At 44.3% G+C, this 14,711-nt stretch overlaps 1 protein-coding gene and 1 long non-coding RNA gene across 2 annotated transcripts in view; one reads left to right on the top strand and one right to left on the bottom strand.

The window, feature by feature from the left end:
• The window catches only part of optc (opticin), a 34,503-nt gene extending 20,109 nt beyond the window's left edge, over positions 1 to 14,394 (top strand). Inside the window, exons 6-7 of the mRNA XM_030374646.1 lie at positions 12,382 to 12,477; positions 12,814 to 14,394. Of these exons, the coding sequence (XP_030230506.1) occupies positions 12,382 to 12,477; positions 12,814 to 12,981 (264 nt within the window). The 3' untranslated portion in view covers positions 12,982 to 14,394. The remainder of the gene's footprint in view (positions 1 to 12,381; positions 12,478 to 12,813) is intronic.
• LOC115557066 (uncharacterized) lies at positions 6,085 to 12,820 on the bottom strand. The gene is made up of 3 exons (XR_003979158.1): positions 12,670 to 12,820; positions 12,339 to 12,491; positions 6,085 to 7,468 (listed from the first exon to the last, which is right to left on the bottom strand). It is a non-coding gene; the product is annotated as an uncharacterized LOC115557066 (long non-coding RNA).
• Positions 14,395 to 14,711: the final 317 nt, after the last annotated feature.

The raw sequence follows: 14,711 nt of genomic DNA, 5'->3' as shown, positions 1-14,711 counted from the left end.
ACTGAACATTATGTACTGACCTAACGATGTCCAGTGATGAGTACTTGAAGGAACTTTAATGTAACAAACCAGGTCACTGAAAACCCCTAACCAACGGCAAAAATCCACATTAACAACAACCCGTAACCCGGGCAATCCCCCAAACCCGGTCCCTTCAACGTGCAAGCCCCCCCCCTCCTGTTCTCCCAAGGCCCTCCCCCAGCTGACCTGATGATTCCCTCCCCACACTGATTGACAAGAAGAACATTCCAATGCATGCACATAGAACAACTGGCGTAACGGACAACGAAATACAATGCAACACATAACACAAAAACTCTTTAAATGTCCCAGGGTCGCTACAATAAGTTGCATGTACTTGCAATATCAGAGACACACCTGAATCCATCAATAAATAGTGACGTACTGAAAATAGAGGGATATAATATGTATAGACTAGATAGGGGAACAACAAGTGGAGGTGGGGTATAGCCATCAATTGTCAGGATCATAGACCAGTGAAAACAAGGAATGATCTAGGATGTAAAGAGGTTGAAGTATTGTGGCTGCAAGTTCAACTTCCGTATATAAAGCCAATGTTAATGGGGTGCTGCTATAGACCTCCCCCGCAACTACAATGTACTTAGACAATAAGTAAAGTACTGGACAAAGTGTGTGATGCAAATTATGAAATGTTTTTCTTAGGAGACTTAAATAGGCTATAGACTGGAATCTGAGAGACTGTCCGCTTAAAGCTAGCCTACTTCCTTTGGCAGATACATGTAATTGATCACAAGTAGGCAAGAAGCCTACAAGAATATGCAGTAGAGCAGTAGAGAAAGTTATTTTCAAACGGATCTTTAAAAACTTTAATGAATATAACTACTGTAATGAAGTAAGAGAGGTTGACTGGTCTGAAGTTATATAGAAGGAAGACCCTAATCTTGCTCTGTGCGTTTGACAGTTTATTAGCCTACTCCCTTCCTGTCAGGAAGTTAACAGTGTGAAAAACCTGTCTCCTTGGTTAGATCAGGAACTTAAAGCACACATGATGGAGAGGGATAGAGCCAAGGCAGTTGCAATACAATCTGGTGGTGAACGAGAATGGAGTATGTATCGTAAACTAAGAAACGTTGTAACAATGTTGAATAAAAACCCAGAAGAAAATGTAGTCATAAGAGAATTAGTAATAGTAGTATAGATAGCAAGACCATGTGGAATGTTTTTAATCAACTAATGCAGGGGTCTCAAACTCAATTTACCTGGGGGCCGCTGGAGGCAGATTCTGGGTGAGGCTGGGCCGCATCAAGTTTTCCACAAAAAAGTACAAATATCCAGTCTTCTCAAGCTTTACTATTAACAGTTCTGTAACATGAATGCTTTTTTGAACATGAATGGCTCTTTTGAACATGAACGACTTTAAAACATGAACCTTCTTCAGAACATGAAGTGTTCTTCTGAACATATGGCTTTTCTTGCCTACTCCTTACTGCCAGAGACCTGGCAGCGCTTCCTCTCACACAGCTCCTGCAGGGCCCATGCAGGGCTTTTATAAAGCTTGCTGCGCCCAACAACCTTGCGAAGACGGGGTGAAATGTGCAGAAGCATTTTTCACCGCAAACGTTGGTGTGTGTGTGTGTGTGTGTGTGTGTGTGTGTGTGTGTGTGTGTGTGTGTGTGTGTGTGTGTGTGTGTGTCAAGCCCGACCCGACCCGTGCATGTTCTGTACGAGCCCGGCCCGGCCCGACACATTAACTGTAATTATGAGCCCGAGCCCAATTTCAACCCGAATTTTTTTTTAATACATGTGTAACTTATGATATATAAATTTCGATTAATATGTGTCGGCCTCAACTTGATACAAAACACTCTTTCACACGTCGATATTTCCTCTCCCACTGGACACACACACACACACACACACACACACACACACACACACACACACACACACACACACAAACACACACACACACACACACACACACCCCTACCGACGTATCCAGGCCCATGCAGTTATAAAACGCAATCAATCATGTCAGAACATAGCCTACCAACATTTGCAGTGAAAAAAAACTGACACACATTTCATGCTCAGGGATATGAAGCTCCACAACTTGAGGAACTCGGTTGCTAAGCGGTTAGTTTCAGATGCTTCAGTAAGATCGAAATACATCAGAGGAGCCACACAGGAGAGAACCCGGTCAGGTGCATGGTGTTTGGAAAGAGATACACACAGAAAGGGCGTATCTCCAGCGCACACAGACTTGGGAGAAGCCATACCGTTGGCCTAGCACACTTCACCTCCGTCTTATGCAAGGTTTTTGTGCGCAGCAAGCTTTATAAATGAGGCCAACGGGCAAGCGCAGCGACTCGGCAAAAAAATATATAAAAATTAAAACGTGCGGGCCGCACTAACACTTAACTTTGATATCAAGTAGGGGGCCACAAAATATCGTCCCGTGGGCCGCAATTGGCCCGCGGGCCGCGAGTTTGAGACCCCTGAACTAATGGGAAAAAGTGGTAGATCTACACCGTCCTTCTTAGAGGCAGAGGGCAATTTTATCACCAAACCAGATGAAATTGATAACTATTTAAGTGATTATTTCAGTGATCAAATCCAGAAATTAGGGAGAAAATAAGGGTCTAGATCTAGAGCTCTCATCCAGGCTTAGTACAAACAAATTGATGAAGAATAAATGTAGTTTCCACTTTGAAAAAGCCAAGGTGTCTACAGTAGAACAATTAATAAAACTCAGTAAGGTCAAACCAGTGGGTTTTGATAACCTAGATGTGAGGTTGCTTAAACCTGTTGCAGATATAGGCTCTGCCTATCTGCCATATAATTAATTTAAGTTTTGAAAAATCAATCTGCCCAGCAGACTGGAAGATTGCTAAAATGATCCCACTGCCAAAGAATAATAAAGAGAATTTCTCAGGGAAGAATAGTAAACCAATAAGCATTCTACCCACCATAAGCAAGATCATGGAAAGAATAGAATATGAGCAAAATTATTTCTGTATAAATGACTTGAACACAGCTCATCAACATGCATACAGAAAGGGGCACTCCACAGCTACAGTGCTAACCCAAATGACTGACGACTGGCTGAAAGAAATAGACGCAGGAAAGATAGTTGGTTCAGTTTTTTTTAGACTTCCGTGCAGCTTTTGATATTCTTGACCATAGATTATTAGTGAATAAACGGTGCTGTTATGGTTTTGATAGGGGTTCTGTTGCCTGGATCAATAGTTACCTTACAAATAGAAAATACTTACGTGTACTTTAATGGTGTTTTTTCAGAAATGAGGGTTATGAGCTGTGGAGTGCCGCAAGGGAGTTGTTTAGGGCCATTCTAAACAATGCATCTATTGCTATGTACGCAGATGACTCAACCATTTATTCAACAGCGCTGACACCAGATCTTGAAAAGGTTCTAAATTAAGAGCTAGTGCTGATAAGGAAATGGGTTAAGATAAATAAAATGGTGCTTAACATAAAAACAACAAAATGCATAGTATTACGCTCTAAATGGAGAGGGAGAGTAGAGCCGAAACTGCATCTAAAACTATTATGATGATAAAGAAATCGAACAGGTCACAGAAGTTAAGCTACTTGGTGTGCTGATTGACAGCCAAATGACCTGGGGTCTCATTTATAAAACTGTGCGTGGGATCGCTACTAAAAGTGTACGTACGCCCAAAAGCCAAGTTTTGCGTGCGCCAAAAAATATTCTGATTTATAAAACCCTGCGTACGCTCACCGTACACAATCTTTTCTTTATAAATCACAGACTGCCTACAAGTGTGCGCAGCTGAATCAGCTTCACGTTCCGCCCTGTACACGCCCCTTTTTAACCATAAAAGGTCAATGCAAATGACCTCATGAATTCGATCTGCATATAAAAGAGACTCAGATGCAAGTATTATGGCTCATCGGAAACAATGGTACTGAGAGAAAAGCAAAAAAGCGAAATTTCACGGAGGTTGGTGGGTGAGATGGAGGCCCGAAAAGTAGTTTTGTTCGGCAGTCACGGGATTGGGATCGCCAACAACAAAAAGCAGAGTGAGTGGCAACATGTTGCTGCAGCAGTGAATTCTGTCAGTAGCACGGAGCGCACAGTCCCAGAATTAAAAAAGAAGTGGTCTGACATAAAGTTACATACTTTTATGTAGCCTACCAATAAATCGTTATGGTCCCTAAAGACCCTCTCCCTCCGAATCCTGCCATTTGCATGGTCCGCCAGAAGTGCCATATGGTGCACTATTACCACGGCGCTCACCTCTGTATTTATAGGGTTACGGTAATAAGACTGGCAGTTTGTAATCACCCACGTAAAATGTTCTTGAACATAACCCCTTTTTAATGCCTGATTTGTCATGAAAAGCATCAAGAGTAACGGACAACGATTGTGATGAGGAGTGTGGCTTGGTTTTCCACACTTGGGATTGAATTGACATTTGATTATGTGTTTACAGTGTCACATAAAAATATTATGTTATTGACACATGTTGGACAGATGCTTTGTTCCATGCAGTGGCGCCGTCAGTGGACAGTATGGAGTGACGGGATTAAATATAGAGATTTTTTTTTTATTTCTATTCTAAGGAGATGTTTCTGGAGTTATAACTGAGAAATAACGCAGTTGACCTAAATTATTCTGATTACATAGATTTAACGCATGATACGGGTTGAAATTAAGGTCCCGTTCACACAAAGCCGATTTCATGGCGAAACCGCAAAGGTCTTGTACGGTTCGGCCTTCCGTACACACGAAGCCAGCGAATCCGCTGACCGAAACCGCAAACTTCTGAAACCACCCTCGAAGGTGGTTTCAAATCGACCCGGTTTCGTTTTGGATTCGTGTGTACGCCTGAAACCGACTGAAACCGCAAACCATGACGTCATCGCCCCACCCCTCGACCTCCTAGCCAATGACTGTTAAGCCCGCGGAGTCTCAGAAATCACATGCGAGCATGCGCATAAGGGCAGCCTTTATGCGCATGCTCGCCTCTTCTTCTTATTTCATTTCTTCTGGATTTCTGTACCAGAAGCAGCGCCCCTTATGGGCCTGGAATGTGTACTACAGCGTTTCTACAGATCTACCCGGTTTCGCTTGGCTTCGTCTTTACGGAGATACTCCGAAACCGGTTAGATCGAAACCGTAACGGTTTCGCCCGTTTCGGCTTCGTGTGAACGGGGCCTAAATTTATGATGGGCGATGATAAAACATAATCGTTCTTCTCACTCTACAATTCTTCGGTCTGACTTCAGTTCACCACCACACCATCTGTGTCGCCAATTCTCCTTTTCCTCTAAAGTATGCGTACGCATGGGTCAGAGTTTGCTTCGGGCTGCGCACAATTTCCCGTCAAGTTGGTTTTTTATAGATCACAACCTTGGCGTGGAAAGTCACGTACGCCAATTTCAGCCCCGTTTTGTGCGTACGCAACGGTTATAAATGAGACCCCTGGACAAGTCAGATAGATGAAATGTTGAAGAAAATGGGTAGAGGGATGGCTGCAATTAGATATTGTAGCACATATTTATCAGGATGCCTAATTAAACAATTAATGCAAGCTTTAGTCCAGTGGTTCTCAACCTTTTTTGAGCAAACGCCCCCCTGACCTTACCCTGATCCTCTGGCGTCCCCCCCCCCCCCCCCCTTGAAGAGGGCCCTGACTCTAAGATACATCATATAATTCAGAATATGTCTCATAATTATCTGAGGTTTTGGAGTTTAACACGCAGCTGCGCACGAGGTTGAACGTGATAGAGTGGCGAAGTCACGCCCCTTCCGGTAGAGCCCATGGGACCTATGAGATCGAAAAATATGAATGGGTGTCAATGGAGAGAAAATAATTATTTTCTGGTCCCAGTCTTTATATGCCCTGGATTACACATATGTTGTTTGTGGGTTTAAATTATAATTTTTCATGCAAAGAAACCAAAGAACTTTCGTGAAGAAGTTTTATAATTTTAGGTTTTATGTGAGGCCGCTTTGTGAACTACAGCTCTTCATATGATATACGTCACCACACCCGCACTTGGAACTCGGTACAGAGATGGCGATCTCTCTGCTCCACTTCACCACTTTTTTTCAAGGCGAGGTGAAAGCATAGAAAGAGGTGAAAACCACTATAAGTTGGGGCATGTGGAGAGTTTTAGTTATGTGCCATCTCTATGTGCCATCTCTGTGCCTCAAGCTTTTCTAGTGGATTTGAGTTCAAATCTTTTTGATTGTGAAATCCTTCTAGAGTTCAAAGGACCCTATCGGTGGGAAATATATTTGACATATTGAACGATTTCTGTAGAGAACATAATAGGTCATTACGGTTGGACGATATTGCCAAAAATTATATCACAATGTTCTGTCATATTACTCAATGTCGATAATGCTCAATTTAAAGTTTCAAGAATTTTCTCCTCAGGGCAGAACCCTAAAGAAACTATAAAGGTCAATTATGGTTTGTAATATACAGTTATTTGTTATCAGAAGGAATAGGTAACAAAAATTCATCAGAACCAACAATCCTTTACGTTAAACACAGAGTCAAACGAATGAAATAATAACGTTAACAACCGCTGTGAGTTCCATCAAATCAAATGGTTATGGTGGTATACTCAACATTGATGAAATAAAATAAAATCATATGGAAACATCTTCTTGTGTCAGACTGGGGTCTTGAACCCAGGTCTCAGGATTGGTAGTCAAGTGACAAATCTCTGAGCCACCAAGGAACGGGTTTTACTCAAGTTAGGAGCAATTTAGAAAATGTACAGTATTCCAGTAGAATGAACAAAAAAAATCTAATTGGATCATAGGCCAAAATCCAAGAGATAATCCAGGTTAGGAGATGTCCCGGTTATCCAATCAATGTCAGGACTGTGGAGATTCAGCCACTGACAACCCAAGACCACCACAAATTGGAGAATTTATTAAATGGAAAGGAATATCCTCCTGATGGTTCCCGACATGAAGACGTAGCGGGGACGTGGTGGAGGTCACTCTCCTGTCACCGAGACTTTGGACGTCCAGGGCAGAGAATTGTTGGGGGAATCTTTAGTGTCTGGGCAAGACTGACCAGCAGCGAAAAAGAAAATCAGCGCCGGAGTCTACCAATGCCTCAGAGGAGAGACTCTGCTCTCCCAATAGGGTGGCGGTTCCTGAAAGGGAGACTCCTGCACCAGCGTCACAGCCCTCCCTCAGCTGGATGGTACTGGTTCCCAGGAGCTATGGGTAAGAACGTCTGAAGTGACCAGAATAGATGCAGCACTTTTCCCTCCATCGGTGATCCCTCCCTGCCTGAGAGAGGGGGGTACGCCCATACTGCATCGGCTCAGGACTCTCAGAGGAGAGGACATTGCAGCCAGCTAGTCTTTCAACGCATCAGATAGACCATGGAGGAAAGCAGGGCTGTCTGATCCCAACCACTTTCAGCATCCGTTGTAAGGAATGAGATGGCATTTTCTGCAACACTATTTCTCCCTGGAGGAACAGAAAAAGCCTTTTGGTTGCAACTCTCCAAAAACCAGAATACACAAAACGTAGGAACAGAGTTTATAAAACAGGCAAGGTCAGTAACAGTCAAAACAATCCAAGGAATAAACAGGCAATACACTGAAACTTATTGGGAGCACTTTGAAGACTCAACCAAGACAATGCCACAGAACAGGGTTTAAAGACTCTGGGGTAACAAGCTAACAAGACACATGACAGAGACAATGAGGAACAGGTGAACTGGTTACCCGAGGCCTGTTTCAGGTAGCTGGTTTAACATACTCTGAGTTTAATCCTGCGCTCTGAGTTGGTTGATTCAGAGTTCAGGGTTGAAAAGAAACTCTGGGTTTTCGGTTTCAGAACAGGCGATCAGCGTTGGCTTAATCAACTCGGAGTGTGTTCACGCTGGGTTGGGGGCGTGCCTGTTGACTATAAAGAGCCATCATCAATGGATCTCTGATAACATGATCAAACATGGACCAAAAGCGGAGATCCACTTACTTTTCCCCACGGAATTGGAAATTCTAATGAACGCATATGCCGAGCAGTTACCCCTTTAAACAAAAAAAAACAATACCGCCGCGGCAGCGAGAGCGCGAGAGATTGCTTGGCAGGAAATAGCTGAACAAGTCAATGCCTGTGTAAAATAAATTAGTTAAATAAAATAAGAGGATAGTTTAATATCTTCCACTCATTCAATATGTAGGCTAAATTGTGTGTATGTGTGTGTGTGTGTGTGTGTGTGTGTGTGTGTGTGTGTGTGTGTGTGTGTGTGTGTGTGTGTGTGTGTGTGTGTGTGTGTGTGTGTGTGTGTGTGTCAATTTACGCAACTCCAAGTTGCCCCAAGAGGACTTGGCAGCAAATGAAGATGAAGTACAAAAATATAGTTAAAAAATGTAAACTAATGTTTAATTGAAATCAAATCAATTGTGCTGTTTTGCCTGCTTTTCAACATGTGATGGGCCTATATTTAAGCAGTAAATGTAAGAGTATGCGTCCTGTGGCTGAGGGCATCCCTGGGGGGAGCTCCTCTGACCCCCCCCACCCTCCAGGATAGAAATGCCTTTATAAGAGGTTGGTTATTCAAAATAATTAAATATGTACACGCAACACAGCACGTTACAAATTAGATGGGGATTCTGGCTCAAGTAATAATTTCACTGTCTAATCATCTTCTTCCAGTTACTGATGGCGTCATCGCCCTAGGCTACTTGAACCAGATGCCCACACCAACATTCATGCAATTGTAACAATTCAAAAGATGCAAAAGGATGCTTTGGAGATCCAAATTTTGGAGCATAAGTTAAAGGTGGGTGAGGTGGAAACTGGGATACTGTTCCCTGCTCTAAAAACATACCCAATATGAATGACTTTGTGCTTTCAGGAAATAAAGAAATCCTCATAAAAAGTAGATTGTCTTTATTAGAACACGGGCTGTGGTGGGACAAGTTATTTTGTTGAACAGTTTACTCAAAGGGTTTTACTTCAGTGAACATTGCAGACGATTATGCTGAGCATGTGCGTGTAGAGAAGAACAGCATCTGGTTAAAAGCAGTACCAGGGACTTTTCTGCCTTGCATTCTTAAAATGAGTTTCTTGACTTGCAGCAGTTATAGGTCCGTGGTTAGTCAGCTACTCTGATCATGGGAAAGCCACAACGTTAAAGTGACTGTAGTAGCCTACAGAGCGGGTGGGATGCACGGGGCAGATCATTCTACTCATGCGTTAATTGCGTCAAAAAACTTAAACTTAAACTTCAAGCATGCTCCCGGTGCGTTTGACAGTTAACATGGGGGCTGAGAAGGTGGTCTAAATAAATGATGGATTCCGCTTAAAAACGATAGCGCTCGTGAAGAAAATTATCAGGAAAATGAAGTATATCCAACCGGGGTCTTAATAATCGTTCCTCACGGAGATTCCTTCTGAGGATCGAAGCCTCTACTACGTACACAGGCTCTCGTAGAAAAGGACATGCCATTTCAAACACTTCCTGACCACCTCCCGAGCAGGTTAGGTCGACGGCGTATGTTGCCGCAGCAACTAACTCTCGGTTGCGCTGAACCTGCTACCTGAAACGGAAAATCCAGAGTTTCCACTAACTCAGAGCGAACAAACTCGGGGTTGCCTCAAAACCAGCTACCTGAAACAGGCCTCTGGAGGGCAGTTCAGAAAGACAGATAACAATGACAATAATAGGAAAAGATTCTTTGGCGGCATCTTGTGGTCAACAAAAAATGACAGCTGGAGCCAATCCAGTCCCTGTTGAGCAGGCTTTTAAAAATACAAGCGACCATTAGGAAATATATTCCCACCGCTTATTACAATTTCAATTAAAATTTAAAGGTTAGTGACTCAACAATGAATGTGAAAGATTGAGAGTGCATTGTGTGTATCGGTTTTTTATTGATTAAAAAAATATACATAGAGGCTCCTTGTCTGATCACAATTGTTTTGTGTAGTGTCTAGTATTAAGCAGCATCTAGCGGTGAGGTTGCAGATGGCTGCCAAATGAATCCCCCCTTTCCTTTGCAACAACGTGGGAGACCCTTGGTGGCTTGTATTGGCCTGTATTAGCCTGTACCGGTCTGCACTGGCCTGTACTGGCCTTCTCAGGCCTGTACTGGCCTGCACTGGCTTGCACTGTCCTACATTGACCTGTACTGGACTGCACTGGTCTGTACCGGCCTGTACTGGTCTGCACTGGCCTGTACTGGGCTGCAATGGTCTGTACCGGCCTGTACTGGTCTGCACTGGCCTGTACTGGGCTGCACTGGTCTGTACCGGCCTGTACTGGTCTGCACTGGCCTGTACTGGGCTGCACTGTTCTGCATTGGCCTGTACGGGCCTGCACTGGTCTGTACTGGCCTGTACTGGCCTGTACTGGCCTGTACTAGCAATACCTTTAGGAGGAAGTGTTTCTAGGTCAGATGCGACTTCAAAATGCATGGAAGCACCCAACAGCTGCTGAATATATAACTATTTTGTAGGCCTTTCTAATTAGATCCAGAGAGATTTTGTTCTGCGCCCGGTGGTTTCAACTTTTTGAAATGGAAAATAAACAGGGAGGTTCTAGACTAAGTACATTCTGCAATTTGTCTGGTGAAGCCAGGCTAGCACTTACTAGGTATATTCTAACTGTTGTTTGCTTCTCTGTGTAGAGTGAGCGCCCAAGTTTGAATGAGGTGTCCTCATTTAGGAAAGGTTTAAGGTTTAGGTAATGGTGAGAGGTCCCTGGGTTCTCGCTGAGCAGATGTATGTAACGGGTGTCAGCTTCTTTACGATCTAGAAAAGATTGATCCTACCCCCTGTGGGTTCAAACTCTCGCTGATGGTTAACATATGGCTACATCACAACAGGGGAAAGCAAAGCAATAAGATACGGTTACCTAAGCTACATATGGATTTCCTCTTGCATCAACAACATAGTAATCACTGTGTCTATGAGTGGAGCTCCACATTGGCAGCAGGTGACCTTGATGTCCGTGTCTGACAGCCGGTTGACCTTCTGGGATGCTAACAGGATAACGGCAGCAAGTTATTGCTTCCTAGATATACTCTATGTCAGCGGAATGGGACTCCGCAGCAAGATTCTAACATGATTGGTGCCCACGGGCATATATGGATGCTGTAAAATCCAATTGTTGTCAAATGGCAGTAGGGTAACTGGGATCAGTTCATTAGGTTATGGCTGTTTCTTTAGAATCAGCCATCCACAATACAACATGTACTCCAAATCTGGGGAAGGTCATGGATTGATCCTTTTAGTGAGGGACTTTGTGTCAATAACCATTATTGCCTGACCCTCAATGACAACCCACTGGTTTGGGGTGTGACCAATGGGAGTGTGGCTTGCAGGCAGATGTATGTTAAATTATTTCATACCCCCTCATACCCCCTCAGACCCCCTCAGACCCCCTCAGACCCCCTCAGACCACAGACCTCCTCGGACCTCCCCAGACCCCCTCAGACCTCATCAGACCTCAGACCTCCTCAGACCCCCTCAGACCCCCTCAGACCTCAGTCCTCCTCAGACCCCCTCAGACCTCATCAGACCTCAGACCTCCTCAGACCCCCTCAGACCTCATCAGACCTCAGACCTCCTCAGACCCCCTCAGACCTCATCAGACCTCAGACCTCCTCGGACCCCCTCAGACCTCATCAGACCTCCTCAGACCCCCTCAGACCCCCTCAGACCTCAGTCCTCCTCAGACCCCCTCAGACCTCATCAGACCTCCTCAGACCCCCTCAGAACCTTCTCAGACCGCAGACTTCCATAGATCTCAGACCGCCTCAGACCTCCTCAGACCTTGATAGACCTCAGACCTCCTTAGACCTCCTCGGACCACCTCAGACCCCCTCAGACCCCATCAGACCACCTCAGACCTCCTCAGACCACCTTGGACCCCCTCAGACCGCCTCGGACCACCTCAGACCTCCTCAGACTACCTCAGACCTCCAAAGACTTCAGACCTCCTCAGACCTCCACAGACCTCCTCAGACCCCCTCAGACCGGCTCTGTCCTCTCATGCAGGTACTATGATACTATGGTACAGGTATTACTACTATGGGCAACTCAAACGTATTGGCGTTCACATCACTGCCCCCTATATTAAACAAAGGGTCATTACATCTTGGTAAGGGCCTCTTTGCATTTTGTATGGTAGCTTATTGGATATGAGAGCCAAACTAGGTCACATATAACCTAACCAGAATCCAGACCACTTCATATTCTGTCAAATTGAACTGAAAAGGCCATTTGATGGGGTTAAAGTGGCCTTTTCTTGTGTTCCTGCCACATGTGAACCAACAGCACCCTCTCCAGGCCACTGTATGTATTGCTGAATGTGTGTCTGTCTTACCATATGTTGTTGTTCTCCCTTGTCTCTTCTGTTCCAACCTCAGGATATGAGCCAACTAGAGTTCCTTTATTTGTCCAACAACCATCTGAGTTATATTCCCACACCCCTGCCTGAGAGCCTTCGAGCACTTCATCTACAGGTAGGACAAAAACCCTGGAGCAACAATAGAAACAGGATAAACTGACCTGGAACAAGCAACACGCACAACTTAACAACTGTGCCATGGTACATAAAGGAAAGAGCATCGCTGGAACACAGAAACGTTATCTATGGAATCATGCCACTTAAACCAATGCACTGATCAATTATGAAACAAACATCAAAGACTTACCAATTCATACACATGGAGTATTCACATATCTGCATTGGTTGTTTGCACATGTCCGTATTGAAGTAAAAATGTGTTGCATCAGCCATCCCTGAAGATCCTCTCATTGGTTCCTTATCTTCCTCTTTCCTCCTTCCATTTCTGTAGAGCAACAACATCCAGAGCCTGCAGGAGGACACGTTCTGTAACGCACAGGACCGCAGCTACAGCCGCCCCCACCTGGAGGACATCCGGCTGGACGCCAACCCAATCCACCTCCGCCTGTTCGCCAGCTCCTACGCCTGCCTGCCGAGGCTGCCCCTGGGGGGCCGCTGAGGGCCCGAGGCTGGGGCCCACAAGGGTGTTGAGGATGGGACGGGAATGGATGATTGGTCAATGTAGACATTTTGTTGATGTTCCCTTTTTTATGCTGCTATGTCTGATCCATGATGAATCATGCTGAGATTAATGCAAAGAAGGGAGGGAGTCATTTAGCAGGGGGTGAGTGACAGTAGGGAGAGGGAGGGAGGGAGGTATGGAGGGGGAGTCATTTAGCATGGGGTCAGTGAAACTAGGGAAGGAGGGGGAGTCATTTAGCATGGGGTGAGTGACAGGAGGGAGGGAGGGGGAGTCATTTAGCATGGGGTGAGTGACAGTAAGGAGGGAGGGGAGTGGGGGGGGGGGGGGGGGGTCATTCAGCATGGCCAGAGTGACAGTAGGGAGGGAGGGAGGTGAGTCATTATGGGTCATGGGAGGGTCTGACCAGGGTGGAAAGAGGAAGATGAGTCAGACATTGTGGAATTGATCTGAGCATAACTCTTGAAAAACTTCATGTTGGATTGAACATCAATACTATTGTATTGCAGGCTACAAATATAGTTACTTCAATATTTGTGTTTGGCACCATTTCGATCTTGGAGCAATGATGAGGGCGGACATTGAAGCAGCTAGTCAGAAAGTTGAAACTCGGGACATGTAGTGAAAGACCAAACAAGCCCTCTTCTCTGCTTATTGTTTAACCTTTCATCATAATATCACGTTGTAAAAACATAATGCTGGGATTTTGATGACAAACGGTGGAGAAATACATTTTGATGACTTGTTGGTCTCTCTAATTAAAAACACAATAGGAGGCAATGCAGCACATGTTAATCATTTCATCTCATGATCAAAGTTGTATAAGCTTTGTTAATGTCTGAGACATTATGAATAATGTATGAATAATGAGACCCATGACACTTGGAGGTATACCTCCAAATCCGTTCTACTGATTTCCAACCGTTGGCCATCACTCACAAATTGGTGAGTTTTGAGTTCTGAAAAATATGTTCCTGATACAGTGTTACTTTTTTGATGATCAAATGTCTGAAAAGTGATGCACTCATGTTGATCGTATATAAATGCTTTGAAATTATCTAAAGTAGTAAAGGTAAAGTCCGGAGTCCACGGCGGAGTAACACCAGATGGCCACATGGTGGTGTCTCTCTCAAGTGTTTGGTGTCTTCCTATAGCTGGCACTTCCCATGGTAACTGCTTTATATAATATAAAAATAATCAATTGTTTATCTTATCTAGCTTATATAATATAGATTTATGTTAGACTTATGTTTTGCAAGCAAAGTATTGTCAGATATGTCACGTTTATGACCATGTTATTTTGATGCCATATCATGCATGGTTCTTACATTTCGAAAATATTTGAAGGCACACACACAACACATTGGGTTTGAATTAAATTATTTGAATGTTCTTGTAAGCCTCTAAAGTGATCAGATGTTCCTGGTGCTCTTTACAGTCATTGCTCTCTCTAATTGATCATCTGCCTCCTGTGCTCTTTATGGCCTGTTCTCCAGCCCGGTCCTCTCTCCTGGTCACCATAAACCCCCCCTCCCTGCTCTCAATTCCCCCAATAAGCCAGATTGCATGAATGCACAGGAGACCAATGTCTGTTCTATTTCTGAAAGCATTTCTCTGCTGCGCGGGGCTGTTGCTTTGGTAACGTGATGACTTTCAAACATCATTTAACATGTACAATAGATGTGTGTGTGTGTGTGTGTGTGTCAAGT

Source organism: Gadus morhua, chromosome 13, assembly GCF_902167405.1.
Source record: "Gadus morhua chromosome 13, gadMor3.0, whole genome shotgun sequence".
Lineage (NCBI taxonomy): Eukaryota > Metazoa > Chordata > Actinopteri > Gadiformes > Gadidae > Gadus > Gadus morhua.
This window is presented reverse-complemented; position numbering and strand designations above follow the sequence as displayed.